General features: G+C 29.7%; 2 protein-coding genes across 4 annotated transcripts in view; one reads left to right on the top strand and one right to left on the bottom strand.

Annotated features, from left to right (window-relative positions):
- Positions 1–1,330: 1,330 nt before the first annotated feature.
- LOC129920060 (dipeptidyl peptidase 9) lies at positions 1,331–11,815 on the top strand. Its single transcript, XM_056001219.1, has 11 exons — positions 1,331–2,533; positions 4,645–4,846; positions 4,910–5,186; positions 5,267–5,546; positions 5,611–5,773; positions 7,624–7,869; positions 7,934–8,128; positions 8,189–8,500; positions 8,562–8,784; positions 8,850–9,042; positions 9,252–11,815. Exons 1-11 carry the CDS (start codon positions 2,097–2,099, stop codon positions 9,454–9,456), a joined length of 2,733 nt encoding a protein of 910 aa, XP_055857194.1. The 5' UTR covers positions 1,331–2,096; the 3' UTR covers positions 9,457–11,815.
- A 4,170-nt stretch (positions 11,816–15,985) lies between these two features.
- Positions 15,986–21,610, bottom strand: part of LOC129919968 (insulin-like receptor) — a 29,542-nt gene continuing 23,917 nt past the window's right edge. Inside the window, exons 19-20 of one of the 3 annotated variants that reach the window (XM_056001108.1) lie at positions 19,611–20,870; positions 15,986–16,654 (exon numbers count right to left, since the gene is read on the bottom strand). In XM_056001108.1, coding sequence (XP_055857083.1) covers positions 19,631–20,870 — 1,240 coding nt within the window. In that variant the 3' untranslated portion in view covers positions 15,986–16,654; positions 19,611–19,630. Of the gene's footprint in view, positions 16,655–18,427; positions 20,871–21,610 lie in introns of those variants that run through there. The other 2 variants (XM_056001107.1, XM_056001109.1) reach the window with 2 other exon arrangements.

The raw sequence follows: 21,610 nt of genomic DNA, 5'->3' as shown, positions 1-21,610 counted from the left end.
ATTAAACTATAGTTTTAATCTTTTATGCAAATTTCGTAAGCACATGTGTAATTTTTTTGTTTTAATATTTTAAAGTGTTTTTTTATAAAGCCCCTAGGAGGAGCGTCATATTCATCGACTGAAATAAATAAAATGCACTAGAATTGCTTGCATTGTAGACCAAAACAAATTCTTAAACTAATTTATAATCTTATCTTACGTCGATTGAATTTAAAAAAAAATTGTTAAAATTGTTCAGCATTTTAATAAATCGTTTAAACTTGAATAAAAAAAGAGATGCTAACCCTTTTTTTCTCGAAGGTTTTGAGTGACTTTTCTTACACTTTTAAGCTGTTTTTATACAATTCAATTCAAAAAAAATTTTGGTGCAAAATTTTAAATGATTTGGTAAAATTCTGAAGCCATTTACTAAGTTCAAAAACAGTCCGCTTTCAACTTAGTACCCAACTAAAATGGCTTTAGTGTTTTACTAAATCGTTTAAACTTTTCGCCATTTATTTTTGTTGGAAAAACTTGATTTTTCAAAATTTTGTTTTTTTCGACATTTTTTTTTTTGCTTTTTGCAAGATTACAAAAAGATATTTATTTTTTGCCGCAAGTGCAGTTAGTTGTGAAAAAGAGTAAACTAATTAATTAAAAAAATTTGTATCAGGCTAAAATTACAAATTTATTTATTTTATTTTTATTTTCAAAAAAATCTCAATCGTGTGAGACATCGAAGGAAAGGTCTAGGTCTCTTTAAGCTTTATTAATAAACTTAAAGTTTGCCTCGGCTGCCCTAATGGTACATGCCTCTGTGGTACTATTATTTTTCACGCAAATAAGAATTACTGTTGGTAACACTATGCTTGTCTTTTTTTTTACAAACAGATGACATAGGTAAATAACATTTCTTTTTCAACATACAACATACATTCTGATAAGAGTTTGGAACCTTAAAAAACCGAATTTAAAAAAATTAAGAGCACTTTAAAATTTTAATTTCATAATTTATTTCATAAATGTTAATAGGTAGGTACCTAATTATGAATCTAGTGATGATAAACAGAACATTCAAAACCAGATAGTTTTAGAAATTATATCATTTAGACGATAGTAAAAACAGGCTACTGTGTACTGTAATCGATACAGTCCTTTGTGAGATCGCAACTATTTTATTTTAATTTTATTTATAATTTTCTTAATACTGCTATTACCAGCACCTAAGTCCGCATCCGCACACTAATTCTGACAGCACATAAACCACTCCTCCCCGAACTCTTTCTGTTCCAACACCAACTACGTGTATCCCTTTCAAACATCAAACATACAACTATCCTTTTCATTACAGAACACAAAAGACACCTAAAAAATAAAGTAGAGCAAATGAGCGAAAAGAGACCAAAACTATGCAAAATAATCTGTCAAATCAAACAAAAACAAAAAGAGACAGAACCAACACTAAAATGTGTGACAGTATGAAAATCAACTTCGACAGAGTGAGTAAAATATTTCACTCCAAAAAAAACCCTATTCATGTTTGTCTGCTTTCACTTTAATATCGTCGGGTTGCTCTGGTACTTTTGTAATAAGAAAGACGACAAAAATAATAATAAAATTTTTATTAAAAAATAAATTATTATTAAATTATTTTATAAAATTTTATTTTTTATCATTTTTTGACATTATTTAAAAAAGATAAATGAATGAGAAATAAAAAGAACAACTAAGAAAAAAAAAGAGAATAGACGATTGAAAATAAATTTAGGTGTAGTGTCAAACTCAAGAGAAAAAAAAAAGAAAAAACGAAAGATTTCACTCCTATAATTTGTCGATTAAACTTTAATTAAAAAAACAAGTTCGAAGGCAATTTCAATTGAATATTGACTTACTAATTATTGCCATTCTACTTTTTTAATTATCCAAGACAAAGGGTCTTCTAACCCGCAAATTAAAAAAAAAAAAAATAATAAAGAAAGTTTTACTACGACGAACTTTTTTAATAAGCTTATTATTTGCCTTGCCTTGTCTTGCTTATTTTCGAATTTGTGAAGTTATAAATCTCATGCAGTGTAGTCGTAGTACTGGAGGAAATTCTGGAACGGATTAAGCGTATCATGGACAGCAGCAGTTCGGTGGCCCATCATCATCGCAACAGACAGCAGCAGTCTCATGATCCGCCTCCACCATCCTCGTACATTTTGCTCGATGGAATTGTGGTTGGCAATCATATTGGCAATCGGGTAATGGTCAGTAACAGTGGATCAACAACACATTCAGCCGGACAACCTCCACCGGGTTTATCAGGAGGGGCTGGTGGGGGTGGAGGATCACAGAACACAAAGAAATCATGGTCTGAATTGACTGCAGTTGTTAATGATCAACGCAAGCAGGTTGCTAATCTATCGAGCATGGTTCCGATGGATGTCAATTTTAGGACACTGTCGGACGGGAGGATTCGTATATATTTTTTAAGTACGCCTCCGAATGCATGGGAGACTACTCTGTTATCGACGGATATTCATTTTAATGAACCAAGTTCTCCTGCGAAAAGGTATACTCTTAAGCAAAGATAGACCGAGGAGAGGCCACAGCAAATTTTGGGAGTGGAGTGATAACAAAAAATGTGAGTATGCAGTTTTATAACCTTATGTGTTCTAATAATGAATTCAAAAGTCTGACAGCTTCAAATCAGGGCTTTATATGGTTTTCGGGGGGTTAAAAAACACGAGTTTTCAAATTAATTTGAGTAGGCTAAGGCCGTGTTTTATTGGTAACTCAGTACTTAGCTCAGTAAAATTTTTTCTAAACTTATACATTTTTGAGTTTAAGAATCCGAATGGAAAAACACCCTGATTTCTCAAGGGATTTGCATATTGTGCTGGTTGATTTCGAAAAGGCATTCGATAGACACCCACGAGATCTGATTTGGGTGTCCTTGAGACAGCGAGGGGTTCCGGAAATCTACGTGCGGATGATCATGGACATGTACGAGGAAGTAAAAACGAAGGTAAAATGCCCCACAGGAGTCACCGAAGAGTTCCCAATTAAAATCGATGTGCACCAGGGAAGCGTCCTGAGTCCTTTGCTCTTTATCACAATCCTTGACTTTCTGCTTGAAGGAAAAGTGACGGATCCGAAAGTGAATCAGTTATCCTTTGCTGATAATGGAGTCAGAAGCAAGAAAATCCGAGGAAGCCTACACGTCAAAAATACCGTCTTGAATAAAATACAGCATGATCGTTTAAGAAGAAACCCTGGGAGCTCAGTTCAAAAGGCGATGGCATACGACGTTCCAACGCAATCGCGAAAAAGAGGCAGGTCTAAGAGCTCATGGAGAAGACAAATGCAACTACAACTGCATTCAATTGGCCTTAGACACAAAACCATTGAAAATAGGGAAGCCTGCCGACGTTTCCTGAGGTTAACCTAGAGAAACACACATGTGGAGCCGTAGTGTGAAGCAGTAAAGTAGCAGAGCTGTGATCCCATTCGAGATCATGACTGTCGTCGATAATGGAGAATAAATAAATAAAAGTAATCAAATGTTTTCGTTTACAGCATAAAATCTTTACTCAGTAAAATACTGAGTACCAATGAAACACGGCTTAAGTAAGCAAAAATCACCGGGGCTATGAGAACATGCCCTACAGCAGCAATGGAGGTTATTCTAGGCTTAACTTCACTCCACATAGTTATTGAAAGTGCTGCTAAGGGAGCTATCATGAGATTTGCCAAAGAAGGAACTGGGACTGGAAAATGCATAGGCAACAGACAAATATTCAGATCGTCAGAAGAAAACTTCCTTGACTTTCCAAGAGATGCCATGGTCACAACCTATAACTTTGTACAAAACTACTGCAGAAATAAAAGCACTTAAATCCTACGAAATGAACACCAAACTAGTATCGGAGTGTATAGGAAAACTTAATGAACTTGCAAAATAAACAAGGTCACTCTCTTCACCAGATCACATTCTGGGTAGTTGCAATGCACTAATACACCAAAGATTCAAACACCTGGCTTGCTACCAGGTCGAAGAGTCTATGAAAATACTCCAAATGCTCAATATCCCGAAAAGAATTAGTTTAGAGGAGGAGCTATAAAATGAAGAACTAACTCAGATAGCCTAAATGGGGGGGCACAACAGATGTTATAGGTCGCAGTGCATTTTACACCCCAAATAACAATCAATCAATTAAGCAAAAATTTACATTCTGAATATAAGGAATGATGCTCTGTCATTTCCCTTAAGCCTCAATACCTTAATCTCGGTGATACGACAAATAGAAATCAAGATATAAGCTTTTTAACCATATCAGCTCTTTTTTTGGAGAGTTTTGAATTCAAAATAACAAAACAAAAAAATCGCAACGTCAAGATTGATGTCTTCAGGCTTAGGGAAAATGACAGAGCATCAGTTGCTGTATACAAAATATAAAATAGTGTGAATTTAGCCTACTTACATATATCACATTTTTCAATCCCCTGAAACCAATATAAAGCCGCGATTTAAAGCTGCCAGACTTTTGAATTCATTATTAGAACGCATAAGGCTATACAACTGCATACTCCAAATTTTGGTTATATCTCCACTTCCAAAATTTGCTGTGGGCTCTTAGACTAAGATAATAACAACATTCATTTGTTGCTTCCTCTTATTAGACTCAATTGGAATCTAGTGTTGGAACAATCAATATCATCTGTTGCCGGCAGCAATGTATGTTCCAGAGAATTTCAATTGTTGCAAGAAAGAAAGAGATTATCAACTTGGGGCATCACATCCTACGAATTACACAAACCCAGTGGGAAAATTGTGTTTCCGGTTTTGAGTGATTTGTTCCAATGTCTGGATACAGGATATAATGTAAGTTGTTATTGTTACCACCGCCACTGTAACGCTTGAATTGTAATTTTATTTTTACTTTAGCCTGCTCCATTGTTTCCAACACAATTGCGAACGTGTCCGGCTTGGGCCGCCCTTGATCCACAAATATGTCCACAAAATTCGGATTTAATAGCTTACATAAGTGGTGGTGATATCTGGGTTACACACACCTTGAGTTGCCACGAAGAACGTTTAACCTTCGCTCATGATGGCCGGAGATCATTTGCAGATGATCCTCTAAGTGCTGGAGTGCCATCGTATGTAATGCAAGAAGAGTTTAGTCGTTATCAAGGTTATTGGTGGCAACCAAATTCTGAAGGTTTGTTCTTTTTCTTCAAAAAAAAAAAAAAAAAAAAACTCGAAAAGTTTTTGTTTCTAAAAATAATAAATATATTTCAGATGGAATCTATCGAATAGTTTATGAAGAAGTCGATGAATCAGATGTGGGTTTATTCACATTCCCATCATCTCAAGCTGTAGTTGGTGAATTGGAAGAATATCGTTTTCCAAGAGCTGGCACACCCAATGCAAAATCAAAATTAAAAATGGTTCAATTTGTTTTGAACGAATCGCTGCAAATAAGCGAAATATGTTTAAAAAATCTACCATACTCAATGTCGGTGGTGTTGCCTTGGTTGGAGTATATTGTTAGAGTTGGATGGACTCCAGATTCCAAATAGTAAATGACAAAAAAAAAGAAAGATAATGTTCGAGATAATAGTGTTTATTTTGTATATTTAAAGTGTATGGATGCAAGCCATGGATCGAAAACAACAAAGATTAGATCTCGTATTGATACCTTTGGATAATTTTTGTGAAACATATAGCAGTACCGCCTCTTCGCCATCCGGATCAGCAGATCATAGTTGGAAAAGTTCATATAGTAGGTCGATAAGTCCCCTTCAGGTAAGACAATTGCTTCAATATTTTTTTCATTATAATTTTGTTTATATTTGTTAATTTTTTAATGATAGGTAATTGAAGAGTTGATTAAAGTAACATTTGGGCTGGAGATTAAATCTCTTGTTGACATACTTTCATATTTTGTATTTATTTATACAGCCGTATGAGACGGCTGAGACAAAAGACCCAGATAAAAGAGAATGAAAATATAAAAATAAAAAAAAAAACTGCGTTGTTTTAAACTAAAATAAAGGAGTTCAAAACAAAAATTTGCCAAGTTATAACGTTAAACATCTACTAAGTGACCAAATGGAAACTCATATTATATAAAAACTGCGAGATACAAATTTCTTTTTTACATTAATTGTACCGTAGTATATACTTTTTGGTGCATGTGCTATTTACTAACCACTAACACATGCACTTATGATGAGCATCTGATTGTACATCGTAGCTTGATATAAGCTACTACATCGGAAAATTCTGAAGTGAAAAAAAGAAGTACGAGTTTCTGAAAAGGCACCACTTCGACATCACTTCCATATAAGCTTCGATCTTGGCTCTAATGCTGAAAACGACCATGTGGCGTATGAACCGTTCAAGTTCTTAAATTGAGGAAAGTCGTGAAAAGATTTACGGCTAATTTTTTTATAGTTAGTACACAAGTTGGTATCAACTATTTTGTAAAACGATTATCGTTGAAATTACTTCGTTATCGTTCAAACGCGATTACGTTTAACGATAATGGTTTTATTTTACGACTGGCATTTCCTATCGTTTGACTTTCGTTTTCGTTCAGCTGTCATAATATTTTTACGTTTGCCGGTAGGATGGTTGGGCGCCTCAAAAAAAATTGTTTTTCGATTTATTTTGGCCAAACGACTTTCTCGTTTTATATAATCGTTTTTGTAGTGGCTATAGTTTACTTGCTTCGTATTACTTGTTTCGTATTACATAATAGACCCTCAGGAATCGGCAGTCTAGCGGCATTAAAGCTTGAATCAAAAGCAATGAATTTCATTATATTTAAGAGATAGTGCAGGCTTTTTAATTTCATGGATGTTGTTTCGAGATTGTTGGAAATCAAGTAAAAAACCAAGCTCTTTACGTATCCATTCAGCATTTACCCCCGACATCTATCTTCCAACTTACAGTTTAAAATATGCTTTACAAAAGTAAGTCTCACGGGTGAAACCGAGTGATCATAAAACCTACGACTACTTTGGATTAACCTAAAAGTAATGATATTATAATGCGTTTTTTAAACTATTCTTTTTATTACCATGGTTTTCCGAAACTGCCATTAACTTAATATACCTTTACTGCAATTAAGGTAGACGATCCGTGTATATCTTTGAAACTTAAATAACATTAGGCGTCTTTTATTCGCAAATCTATCCACAGTAGGATTTCCCAAATATAAACATTGAACAAAAATGTATATGCACGTACCAAGAGAAAGGAAAACTCCTGTCGGCAGCTGAGTGCTTTTATTGTAATGCATGTAAACGCCAACTGTGGATACGGATAGCAATGCCAAAAAACTCAGCTATTATAGCTTATTGCTTTCGTTTTTCAAAAACGATTAATACTTAATCTGGCCTTTTGCTACATTTACCAGATCAAAGCATTCAGTATTCATGAATTCAATTCTCGCTACTTCTTTGTATGCTAAGATCCGAGTAGTCATAACTCAATTTAGAAGTCGCAAATGTAAAAACTCTATTTTATACAAGAAAAATGAATAAAACTATCTATCTATCAATCTGTTTCTTAAAATATATGAAATTATATATGTACATAACTTTGAATGATTAAGGTCTATTTTTTTAATTTTTTTTTCTCTCTTCTAGATACTCTACTCTCAACAAACCGACACCTGGATAAATGTGCATGATCTGTTGTATTTTCTTGAAATAACCGATACCACAGTCACATTTCTTTGGGCATCGGAAGAGACTGGCTTCAGGCATCTCTATTTAATTACCTCGAGTATAAGTGGGACGACGGCAGTTAATGGCTGCAAGGACAATGCAATGCAAAATGAAAATTTAGAAAGTCACAATGCTTCAACATTAATTCCCATTTTAATTAATAAAGTAAGTCTCAAAGCTATAACTACATTATTCACTTAAACACACAAAAACAACCTCCATATTGTAGGTGGCTATTACTTCTGGTGATTGGGAAGTTCTTGGACGAAACCTGTGGGTGGATAAAGCTCAACAGTTGGTTTATTTTCTAGGATTAAGAGAAACTCCACTAGAAAAACACTTGTATGTAGTTAGTCTACAGAGACCCGAACATATTCGTTTACTCACCGAACCTGGTTATTCCTATCAAATTGAATTTGATGAGGTAAACAATATTTTATTACAAATTGATAGAAAGGTATCGATTCTTTCCCCTCCGATTTAGGAATGTAAACTAATGATGCAAGTTTATTGTAATATTCAACGTCTTCCATCATGTAAAGTGGTCAAAGTGTCACAAACCTGCCAGAGTGGTGGTGTTAATGGAATTCAACTTATACCAATGGGCTATTTGCATGAGGGCGGCCAACCCGAAGCACAGTATTGTCCACAAATTTATCGGCCAAAGCTTCCGTCTGGTGATGTTGTGTATGCTATGGTCTTTAAGCCACACAATTTTCAACTGGGTGTTAAGTATCCTACAGTTTTGAATGTTTACGGTGGCCCAGAGGTTCAAACTGTTAATAATACTTTTAAGGTAAGTTTAATTTTAGTGTTTATTTTGTTTTTTATTGTTTTTTTTTTTTTTTATTTCCTAGGGAATGAGACAACTTCGAATGCATATGCTTGCAGCGCAAGGCTACTGTGTTATCTGCATCGATTCAAGAGGTTCGAGACACCGTGGCATTAAATTTGAAAGTCATATACGCTGTCGTATGGGAACAGTGGAATTGAAAGATCAAGTTTATGGACTAAGAATTTTGGCGGAACAACTAGGATATATCGATATGAATCGTGTTGCTATTCATGGCTGGTCATATGGTATAGTTGCAATTATAATTAAATATGAATTAGCTCACTGTATTGAATAACCTTGTTTTTTTCAGGCGGTTACCTAAGCTTAATGGGTCTAGCTCAGTTTCCAGAGATTTTTAAAGTTGCTATTGCTGGTGCTCCAGTAACTAATTGGGAATTCTATGATACTGGTTATACGGAACGTTATATGGATCTTCCGCAAAATAATCAACACGGTTATACCATGGGATCGGTGCTGAATTATGTCCATTCATTTCCTGATGAGTAAGTTGTTCTTTGAAGCTTTTTCCTGGTTCCTGGTTGCGCATTTCCTCCGCAAAAATTATTGTTCAATTCATCACACGAAATTCTGTTTTTTATTTTTTTCTTCATTTTCATGAGACATTTTTAATGGTTTTTATTTTTAACTTTTACTCTCTTTTTATCCCTTAGATTTAAAATCTCAAATTTATTTGTTTTAAACTTTTTTACAGAGACAACCGTTTGCTCATCATTCATGGTTTAATCGATGAAAATGTACACTTTTACCACACGTCTCAACTTATAACCGCTCTCGTTAAAGCCAACAAACCCCATCAATTGCAAGTTTATCCAAATGAACGACATTCATTAAGAAACCTCGAGTCAAGTAAGCATTACGAAACAAAATTATTATCGTTTTTGCAAAATAATTTATGAAGTTCATAAGAATCTTGCAGTTGTTTTTTTATGAATGAATGAAAACAAAAAAAAAATAATTTTACAAAGCAAAAAAAAAAAAATCGTGTTGCAATATTAAACAATAGTCGTATGTAAGAAAATTAAAAGAAAAAAAAAAACCATTTTAAATTATACCCAGAAAAAAGATATAACAAATTACAAAAAAATATAGTGTGTTGTTTGTTTTTGTCATTTTAAACGCAAAAAAATTATTATTTAACGCGCTACTATAAAAGAGAAGAAATAAAAAAAAATAATGTTGTTACGCAAAAAAAAAAAAGTTTACATAAAAAGAATTCTCGGTTTTAGATTTGTTTTTTTATTTTTTATATATATTTACATTTCCTTTTTGTTGTTAAATTTTTCACCATAATACACAATTTATACATAATATTTTCATTTTTTTAACCTTTGTGTCCCTGTTGTATAAACACAATAATAAACAAAAAAAAAAAAACAAAAAACCTCTGACTGATAAATGTCTAGATGTTAGCGACTTATAGAAATCTTTAAATTTAATGTTAAACAATTAAAAATAAAGTATTGCAAGGCAAGACCCGATCAATGTTCAAAACAACGATTGAGTTCAGTCTACTTTTTTAAAATGAGATAGATTAATTTCTTTCTTTCTTTCTATTTTTTTTTTTTAATAACTTTGAGTTTTAATTTGTTATTGTTGTATGTTTTTATTATTTTATTTTTTTATTCTTTATGGTTTGTATTTTATAGCTTCGATTTATTCTCTTTCATCAATGCCATTACATGAAGAAAAATAAACAAAAAAGAATTTATTATTTTTATGTACCTATAAAGAAGTCAACCTAATTATGTTGAATTTCAAGAATCTTAGAAAAGGGACGAGGCATTGAGTAGGTTTGGGAATGTTAAAAAATTAAAAGTTATCAAAAAGTTGTCAAAAAAATATTTCCAATTCAGACAATTTTACTGAAAAATTAGTCAAGAAAAATCTCCCTAGCTTGTTTTACACATCTTATTAAATTTTTCATTCAGAACTTGAGATTTATAATCCGGCAGTTAGAAATATTTTCAATACGTTACATATTTAACGCAAAATTTTTAAACAAAAAATCTTTAACCTTAAATTCATTTAAATTTTTCCAATTTCCAAGTACTTAAATTTCCTTCCTGGAAAATTCTAGCTCCGTGGTTAGTTTTCTCTTGACACTACAGGGGTTACCAATAATACTGGTCGGCAAAAACAAAAAAAAAGTCGGGAGCAAGAACTTTGTTTGGTGATTTTAATTGACTTTTTAATTCAAAAAAAAAAAAAATAATTTTGAAAAAGTAAATACTTTAGGACGTTTTAATATGGCGTTTTGAGATTGCATAAGTAGTTTTGCAAAAAAAATATTTAACGGTGATGTAATTCGACATCAAATGTACTCAAAAACGCGTTTTTGACCTGTTTATACTCAAGTATTTCAAAAACGTGACGCGCCAGTAAAATTTTGACTTCAGATTCGGACTCAGCAAACAAAAATCCTTTAGAAAAAAAGGTTTTGGTTCAAGTTCTATTTTCGTTGCCGACCAGTGTAATCTACATATTTCACCATACCTTAAACCAATTTAATAGTCAGGTTTAAGGCTAACACTTCGTTAAATTTTATAGTTGGGAAACTCAACTTTAAAATTTAATTTAGTCGCAGTAAGGAGCAAATTAAAAACTAAGCCTTCTTTTATTAAATTTCTTTTTACTTGTAAACACAAAATACACACTTACCAATATTTTATATGTAGTCTTGTCTAACTATATTTTATTTTATATTCATGGGGTCCAAAGACAATAACCCGATCGAAAACCACTCATATCATGTTGTTTTGCTATTTATATTTGTAAGAAAGAGAATATCAACAATTCATCGATCGCTGTACTCCTCATGCGGCTTTTCTTAAGTCGACTAGGGCTGCGTTTTAAGTCACTTTGTATCGTGCGTAAAACTTTGCGATCCAGTCACTCTTAAAAAGACGTCCTTGAAAAACTCCGCACAACAAATTCAAATGTGTGTTTTCTGACTGGGTTAGTGTTTATGGACAAACCTGCAGAGATAATACAAACTTTTATTAATTTTCTTTCTTTTAATTAATCAAATTCTCAAAATTTAAGAAAAATGAAGTAATTTCAGAAGAAGACAGATTTTCTTCCAACCCAATCGTTTGAAACATTGCTGAGTTTCTTTTCAAAGTTTTCTTAAAAGTTTTTTATTTAAATTGTTAAAATAAATAATTAAAAAAAAAATAGCTTTTAAATAAGAGAAAGTAAGAAAAAATATATAGAAATAAATAATAATAAAAAAAAACTATTTTTTATACACTCTTAATGTGCAGCCATTATTTGTTCATTTTCTATTACAAATTACATACATATACAGGGTGTCCCAAAAGTAATGGATCAAACGAAATATGCAGATAGGCCAACTTTAGGGCTCTCAGAATTTGGTAACTTGTTCATCCCAAAACCTTACGGTTTTCAATTTAATGCAGTTTTTGTGAATTATCGAAAAATCTCGACTTTGCAACAGTATTTTGCTTCCTCCGGTCATAATTGATTTTTGTTTTTTACAATTCTTTCACTAAATCATTGCCTAATAATAAGAAATAATTATTTAATCAAAATATTTTTTATTTCATACGCCATTTTGCTGCAAATTATGTAACAGTTCCATGTTTTATAAAAACTCAATTTCTTACTTTTATTTGAGAGAAACATCCCGAAAAAAAATTGTATGGTGTGATACTGGTTTATTATTTTAAAAACTTGCCGTGTTATTGCACTTTTCAAAAATGTATAAAAATTTCCAAAGTTCAAATTAGAACGAAAGATATTACAATTTTAATGCAAAAAAACAGGAGTTTCCAGAGCAAAATAACAAACAAAAATCGAGGCTTTTATTCAAAAAGAAATAAACAAACAACAGTCGAGGAAATGTGTTTATTTTTCTTTGTTATTTTTCTCTGAAAAGGCCTGTTTTGTTGCATTAAAATTGTAATATCTTTTGTTCTAACTTCAAGTTTGGAAACTTTTATACATTTTTGAAAAGTGCAATAACACGGCAAGTTTTTAAAATAATTAACCTGTGTCACACCATACAAATTTTTTGCAGTGTGTTGCTCTGAAAAAAAATTAAGTAATTGAGTTTTTATAAAACATGGAACTGTTAATTAATTTGCAGCAAAATGGCGTATGAAATAAAAAATATTTTGATTAAATAATTATTTATTCTTATTAGCCAATGTTTTAGTGAAAGAATTGTAAAAAACAAAACTCAATTATGACCGGAGGAAGCAAAATACTGTTGCAAAGTCGAGATTTTTCGATAATTCACAAAAACTGCATTAAATTGAAAACCGTAAGGATTTGGGATGAACAAGTTACTAAATTCTGAGAGCCCTAAAGTTGGCCTATCAGCATATTTCGTTTGATCCATTACTTTTGGGACACCCTGTATATTATATATAAAAAAAAAACATTATAAAAATCAATAAAAAAAAACACAAACAAACACGAAATATAAATAATAGCAAATATTTTTGCGTATTTTAAATTTAAAACATAGAATTATTAACGGATAATAAATAACAAAAAAAAAACTATAAATAAACATACAAAAAAAAAAAAACGAATAACTATTGTTTTATTATGAAAAATTATAATATGTATTAATGAATGTTAAATCGAAAATAATAATAATAAAAAAAAATATTATACATAAATAAATCGATCTAAAAATGTGCAGCTTTATTTTTATTTTTTGTTTAAAGAATTGAATATCTGCTTGTAGGTTCTGGAATAATTGCTGACGAAAGGAAATGTAAGATCAGCACTAGTTTTTGTTTTTAAATCATAAAATTCAACGAAAAACTACATTTTTTATCTCTGAAAATTCAAATCATAACTGCCGTTTCAATTTCAACGGAAACATATCTTTATTTTTTAAATATTCAAACCGACGGATATTAAATACTCCATGTAACCCACCATTAAAAATCACATCCGTTACAGAGATACCAACGTAAAACTGAAATTTTTTAAGCAAGGTACCTGCTAAAAATCCTGGGCGCCTGGTGAAAATGTTTAATTTTGTACGAAAATGACGCAATTTTTAGCTAAAACAAAATGGTAGACGTTCTGAAAACTGTTTTAACGACGAAGAGAATCAGAATCGACATTTTTGTACTTCCAAAATTCAAATTGTTAACTGTCGTTTCAATTTCAACGGAAATGTATTTTTTTAAATTTAAAGCAACGGATACAAAATGCTGGGGCCCTATTTTGTAAAACGATTATCGTTGAAATTACTTCGTTATCGTTGAAATGCGATTGTGTTCAACGAGAATCGTTAGAATTTTACGATACTCGTTAGTCCTTACGACTGTCATTTCCCTATCGTTTGACTTTCGTTCTCGTTTGTCATACAAAAGTCGCTATTTCGGAACTCTTCAAGGACGTCTTGCGGGGGTAGTGCCGTGGTTAAAACGTCTGGCACTAATTTATTTTCTATCAGGGGGTAGTGGTAATTTTTTAATAGGTACCACCAGACGGTTATACATCTTGCAAAAAATAATATTCTGACTTTTGTATGAAAATCGCCATTTCGCGACTCTTCAAGGACGTCTGGCGGGGGTAATGCCGTGGTTAAAACGTCTGGCACTAATTTATTTTCTATCAAGGGGTATTGGTGAATAGGTACCACCAGACGGTTATACATCTTGCAAAAAATAATATTCTGACTTTTGTATGAAAATCGCTATTTCGCGAATCTTCAAGGACGTCTGGCAAGGGTAATGCAGCGAATAAAACGTCTGGGACCGAACTTTTTGCAATCAAGGTATCGCCCTCTATCGGCTCTATATGAATTAAAGTGGTTATATACTCGACACAAAAATCGGAAAAAATGCATTTTTCAACTCCCCATAAACCATAGAATGCCGTGAAATAAACCTGCCAGACTTTCGAATTCTTCATCAGGACGCTATTACCTACACATACATATGACCCATTTTCGGTTATCCAAAAACTCCCAAAATCTGCTCTGGGCTCTCGGTCTAAATCGAAAATTCAGAATTAAGTTTTTTTTACAAGACATTAACGGAAAACGACATTTTACTTTCAAAATTCAAAAAATAACTGCCATTTCACTTTCAACGGAAATTGAATTTTAAAAATTCAAATAAACGGACGTAAAATGTAAACTGCCACTTCAATTAACAGAGGTACCAACGTAAAACGAAATAAAATTTTTAAAAGCACATGGTACCTACCTGCTGAAATTCCTGGGTGCCTGGTGAATATTTTAATTTTGTATGAAAATGATACGATTTTTAGCTAAAACTAAATGGTATTCGGTTGATTTGATAAGACCTATTGGAATTGTTTTTAAGTAAATGGTATGTTCTGAAATTGAAAATGGAGTTTTTGTAAAATTTATCGATCTATCATATTTATCTAGCGTTTTTTATTTTCAAGATCTAATTTTAACGGAAACGTAAAGGGACAAAAAAGGTTGGGTTCCACTCAGAGAAAAGGTTTCAAATCAGCTGGTGTCAAAAAGTTTAAGAACAATTTAATACACACATTTTACCCACCTGCACAGTATATCAATTTACCGATCGTCAATTCTGCTGAAGAGATGCAATTTATACACCTAAAATTTTAGTTCATTAATACCTAATAAAAAAAAAATAACAAAAAGAATAAAAATAAAACAAATTTCAAATTTGATTCATACTTTTTATTTTTATATAATCAAATTTTTAATCAAAGTCTGCATTTCATTTTTTTTTTTCTTTTTCTTATTTCGTGTAATTTAAATGTAATTTTAACCTGTGGGTTTATGCATTTTTCTATTTTTGCTTTTTTTTTATTTATTTTTAATTAATAATTCCAATTAATTTATTTTATTTATATTTTTTTTTACATAAAAACAAAGGAACTATATATTTCAGTCTTCTGAGTGTAAATATCTGTGTTTTAACCATTTCAAATAGAAAAATTTCAAATACAATATTTATATTACCGTTGTTTACAGTGTGTGTTTTATTTTATTTTTTGTTGTTTATATTTATGTTTTATTGTTTTTGTGTTTTTTTATTTTATATTTAGTTTTTTTTTTTAATTTTAATTTAACTTGGGTTATCTATTTTGTTTTGCTTTTTAAATTTATTTTATTGGTTGTAATGAATTAAAAACTAATAAAAAAATGGTATTTATTTTTGTTCAGTTTCTGTGTTTTTAGTTTCTTTAATTTTTTTGTTTTTTTTTTTTTTTATAAATAACTATAAGGTTGTGTTATAACAACTTTTTTATTTTTAAATTTATTTTACTTATTTTTATATAGTTTTGTAAGTTTCTATAGAGTTGGAACTATTTTTGTTGTTTTGTTTTTAATTTATTTTTTTGTTTTTTTTTTTTTATAGAATTGGAACTAAATTTATAATATTTATACATTTATTTTAATATCTAAAAAATTTGTTTTTGTATTACAAAAAAAAAAAAAAAATAATTTAACTATTGCATGTGTGTTTATGTTTATATTTGTTTTGAACAGGAATTAGTTTTGTTGCACTTGTTTTGTTTGTTTGTTGTTTTTGTTTTATAAATTATTTAAAATTAAATTGCTGAATAAAGAGAGTTGTTTGAAAAAAAAAATATAATAACAATATTTAAAGAGAGAATGTGTTTATGTGTGTGTGTGTGTGTGTGAAAACCTTGTTATCCACTTTGCGGATTAATATAAATTAAAAACAATTTCATTAGGAAACAAAAATAAAAAAAAATAAAGCCAACTGAGATTTTTTCTTTTTAAACTTTAAATTAAAAATAATATTTAATAGTTTTCGTTGCTTTCAATTTTATTTGTTTATTATTTGTTTTGTTTTAAATTATATCTATCCGACCATATTAGCTCTTATTTCGATTACGTATATTGTGGTTCTTGTTGTTTGTTTGTTTATGTAAATAATATCTATTTTTTTTTGTATTTAATGACTAATTGAATAAATTAATAGAATTGAAATATTGTTGTTCTTTGCTCAGGATTTTTTTTTATTTAATTTTTAATTTAAAACTATTGCCTTTAGATTGTGTGGTGTGAATTCATGAGAGAGAGAGATAGAGAGAGAAAAAAACTCCCATTTCATTTGAAGGTTTACTCTGTTACTATAAATAAAAATAAAAAAAAAAAAACAGGAAAATTAATTTTAATAAAATAAAAAATTCGATTAGTTTGTAAAATAAAAATTAATAAAAAAAAAAAATAAAAATAATGATAACAAATTTTATTTTTATTGTGTTGTTTATTGTTTTTTTTGTATTTTTTTAACTATTGGTAAATTTTCAAATATTTGATTTATTATTAAAAAAAAAAAATAAAGGAAAAGAAAGAAAACTCGTTCTTTTGTTTTGTACTTTGTTGTGTAAAACATAATTTCAACGTTAGTAATAAAATAAATATAGTAATGCAATAATTAATATTGGTTGTTTATATTTTTTTTTGTTTTGTGTGAAGAAGAGTTTGGTAATGTTTTATTTTTTTTTTTTTTTAATATGCCTATAGATTATATATTTTTGTATATTTTCAATTTTTATTTTTAATTTCTATTTTTTGAAACTTGTTAGTATGTATAGCTTTTGTTTATTCATTCTCTTTCTTTACACTGATTTTTTTTATGGTTAAAATTACTGCTATAAATATTTTTTTTAAACTTTTGTTGCATACTTTTGCTTGCTTACTTTAAAGAAATCCTTTGTTTTTGTTTTTTTCTTTCTTGTTATTTTTTATATATAAATTAATTCAGTTTTTAGTTTATTTGGATAAAGATTTTTTTTTTAGATTTTATGTTTTTAAATATTAAAAGCCTATCCATAGACTACGAACAATATTTTTTATAATAGCTATAGTAAACGTTTTATTTATTTTTTTTTGTTTTTTATTTATTTAATAAGACTATTAACAACTTTTTTTTTTTGTTTTACTATTTAGAACAATAAAAAAAGAAAAAAAAAAAATAATTAAGCTAGATATACTCGTACGTACATATATATGCAAAACTAAATAATATTACTAATATTTCGTTATTTTTTTAATTATTATTATTTTTTTTTAGTTTTGTTATATTCTTATTTTTTGTATAAAAATGTAAAATATATTTTTTACTATTTTCATAATTTTATAAAAATTTAATTTTATATAATGTCGATTAGGAGTGATGTGTGGCAGAGATTTGCGGTTACGTTGCGTCATTTTTTTATTTTTCTTTAAATTTGTTTTCTTTGAAATGTTAACAATTTTTTTTTTTTTTTTTTTTTCAAAAAAATTGAAATTCGTTAAGTTAATCCACATTTATATTAAGTACAAGTTTTATTATATTGTTGTATATATTTTTATTTTTTTGTTTCAAATTAAAATCATGTCAAATTTATTAATTAAAAAAAACTGTACAATTTATGTTATATAATGTCGATCTAAGCATTTTTTACACAACTATAACAAATCAAGAAAGAAAAAAAACTAAATGGTCTACATGCAAGCGAAAAGTTTTCATAGTATTTTTTTAATTTATTTATATTTTTTTTTTTATTTATGGCGCATCAAATATATTTTCTTACGTAAAATTTAGTTTTAGTTTTACATTGAAACTATGAATTATTATTTTCTTTTTATATAAACTTACTTAATTCAATAAAAAAATTTAAAACTTTTATTTTCTTCTTTTTTTGGTACTGTTATTATTGTTTTTATTTTTTTTTTTCAAGTTTTTTTTTTCAATTTTTTCTGTATAAAAAGTTTTAATAAATAATTTTATTATCTTTTTTTTCGATTTTTTTTTGTTTTTCTTTTATCTATATGTAATTTTTATGTACAAAAAAAAAACTAAACTTGAAATATATTTACAAACAAAAAAATACATTTTTAATAAAAAAAAAACAATTACTTTAGAACATTGCATTCATTTTTTTTTTACTTTTTTTTTTAAATGTAGATTAAATAATAATCTTATACCTATTTAGTTCTTAAGTTTATGTTTGAAATTGTGATTTTTCGACTTCTAATTTAAATTTTAAATAAGAATTCCATTGGTACTCGTATAATAGTGGTAGTGGGGTCTCAACATAATTTACAACTTTGTGAATATCTTAATTTCAATGTGCGCTTGGAAATATGATTTTTATAGTGAATTTTAAACTGAGTTTCTAAAGCAGATCTTATCAATCAGATTGTAGAAATTTAATGAATCATGCACTTTATTTTGCTTTATATAGGGAAGAAGGAACATTCATTAATATTCATTCAAAAGCAATCGTAATCGAGATTGCGTATCGAATTGCATGACTTTTATAAAGGTATAAAAAGATAAATGAAAGATAAAATTTAAAATAATTTACATAAAACCGAAACTTCTTCTTCTGTGTCCATGAATTGTTAATATACCTCCAAAGTACATTTTCAATGAAATATAATTGGTTGGAGGTTTGGCACTCGTCACCCATTCATTTTATTGCCGTTGTCCTTAATTCAACAATCACTGTGGTATACGTGGAATATTTTCTTTTATTGAAAATATTTAATATCGTTTACCGAAAAAAACTAGACGAGAGGAATCAAAAGACCGAGAAGCTCATGGCGGAGAGCAGTCGAGGAAAAGTCCACTTGAGAAGAGTTGGAGGAAGCTAAAGTACATCTCCAGACATAGCGCGTAGGTGTAGTTGAAACCATTTGTCACTTTTATAAGTGACAGAAATTAAAAGGACAAGAATTTAAAAAAACTTCTTGTTTGCTCTGATCATGTCATAGTGATTTACCTTTACCCTTACCAAGATTCAACAGAAATGAAGTAGGGCACGCTCTTTCTCGAGCTATAAAAGTTACGATGAAATAACCTAAATTTTCCCTCATAATTTGGCCAACTACTGTAATAGTTTTGAAATGCAACAGTGCAACATTTGTCGGGATTCATTAAAAATGCTCTGATTTTTCATCTGCTCTTAAGAAACTACCAACCGGTTCAAATACTGCTAAATCATTGCTCTTGCTATACATAACGTTTTTCTTTTCTTTAACTATTTTTTTTTTTGATATAATATAAAAAAAATATCTATACATTTATGTACATACGTAATTCAATGATTCGTTCTTTATCCTTCACGTCCAATAAATCCATTTGGTGGTACTGCTGCTACTGTTGTTGTTTTCGGTAATTGTTGTTGAAGCCATTTCTCTTTCAATTGATATGGAGTCTTTGTTGTTGTTGAAGTTGTTGTTATTGGTGAATTAGAATTAGAAGTCGGTATAATCACCGCAGATATTGGTGGTGGTGGTAGTGGCGCTTCACTAGTTGTGGTAGTTGTAGTATTTTTATTATTTTTATTGTCCTTAAAGCTAATAGGGTTGCTAACACCTGAATTCAAAAATAATTCATGTGCTAATGATATAATTGGTTGATTCTGATTTTGTGATGATTTGGTATCCTTAAAATTACTACTGCTAGTACTTAATAAATAATTAGTATTATCCTTATTTAGATTGCATTGTTCTGTGGTTTGATGTTGTTGTGGTTGCTGTCTCGGGTGAATAGTAGTATTATTGCCGTTTCTATTGTTGGTGCTATTCCCATCACTCGCATCACTGCTACAGCTTTCAGTTCGAGAGCGAGATGGTTTGGTTTTTGTTAATGGCCGTTGTTCATCCTGAATTGCTGATACATTTAAGGATTCATCTAGAATTTGATAGTTTGGATTTTTGCTAGTATGACTGGGTGTTAAGCCGGCAAAAAACGAACGACTTCCACTTCCGGCGGTGGTCGATCCAAGTTCAACATTGGCAGCAGTAGCCATTTTATTTGAATTATTATTGTTGCCATTATTACTAGAAGTGGATGTGGAGGATGATTCTGATTTGGCACTTTTATTCTGGTTGCTATTATTATTATTTAGATTATTCTTAAAGAGACGTCGATGAAGGAAGTTCAAAGGTACTAAACTATTACTAACATTTTGTACTGTGGATGCAACAGCTCGCTTAAGGCTGTTGGGATATTTCGATGATGGATGATTTTTGATTGATTTTTGATGTGCTGCTGCTGTTGCAGATGCTAGGGTTGTTGAATCACCGGATGTATTGTTATTTTGGTGTTGTTGTTGGTCTTTTTCATTATTACCATAAATATAAGAACTATCAGGTTGAACATATTCGGCATCGGCATCGGTGACGGCATTATTATCTATATTACCAGAGACGGCTGCTATTGATGCAGCTCTAGCTGCTGCGGAAGTCGATGGAAGCGATAATGATAGATTACTTTGGTTCATTATTATGTTTGGACTGTATTTAGAATGGTTTCCGGGCGTACTGCTTATTATTATTGCTGAGCCAAGGCTGGAAATTTTTTAAAAATTTTTTTAAGAATTATTTTTCAATTAAGAAGACAAAAAAACATAAAAAAAATAGTTTGAAACAATACAGAAAAAAAAAGAAAGAAAAAAAACCAACATAAAAAAGTATGACAAAAAAAATGCATGAAATGTGACATTTTTTTTTTTCAAAAAAACAACACTACAAAGTGAAGGAGCGTGAAAGAAGAGTTTTTAAATTCTTACTTAAGTTTAAAATATTTTAAGCATACAAACAAAATTGATTATTAACTACACAAATTGTGGCTAAAACAAAACCCCATGTTAAGTAACTTGAACAAATTGATAATTTTTTATTAATATTCCCAATATAATCTAAAACGCAAAATAAAACAAAAAATAAAAAATAGTAAATAGTAAATAAAGGACAAACAATTTTATTATAATAAAGATATTTAGCATGTTGAGGTTAAAACAAAAGGTTAGAAAAGTAGGTTAAGGGTATCTAGTGAGGATGGGAGTTTATTTTTTTTGAAGTTTTGTGCTTGCTCACATAAAACTGTAAGCGTAGATTAAAAAAAATACACATAAAATAAAATATACAAATAAATACTTTGGACAGAGAAATCTATTACTATTTGCTAAAAATTAAAAAAGGGAGTTCGTTTTCATTAGGTTGAGAATGGTATTGTTCTTTTTCAAATTTCCTAAAAACTATATTCAATTTTGGAAAAAAACTAATTTAACCGAAGATGTCAGTTCATG

Source organism: Episyrphus balteatus, chromosome 4, assembly GCF_945859705.1.
Source record: "Episyrphus balteatus chromosome 4, idEpiBalt1.1, whole genome shotgun sequence".
NCBI lineage: Eukaryota > Metazoa > Arthropoda > Insecta > Diptera > Syrphidae > Episyrphus > Episyrphus balteatus.
Note: the sequence above shows the minus strand (reverse complement) of the source record. Positions and strands in the feature narration are given on the sequence as shown.

Bases quoted from the DNA above. Each gene is read 5' to 3' on its own strand.
- LOC129920060 (XM_056001219.1), top strand. From the start codon at position 2,097: ATGGACAGCAGCAGTTCGGTGGCCCATCATCATCGCAACAGACAGCAG. The intron at 4,847-4,909 runs GTAAGTTGTTAT...TTTTTACTTTAG, and splicing joins GTCTGGATACAGGATATAAT to CCTGCTCCATTGTTTCCAAC. The intron at 5,547-5,610 runs GTAAATGACAAA...GTATATTTAAAG, and splicing joins TGGACTCCAGATTCCAAATA to TGTATGGATGCAAGCCATGG.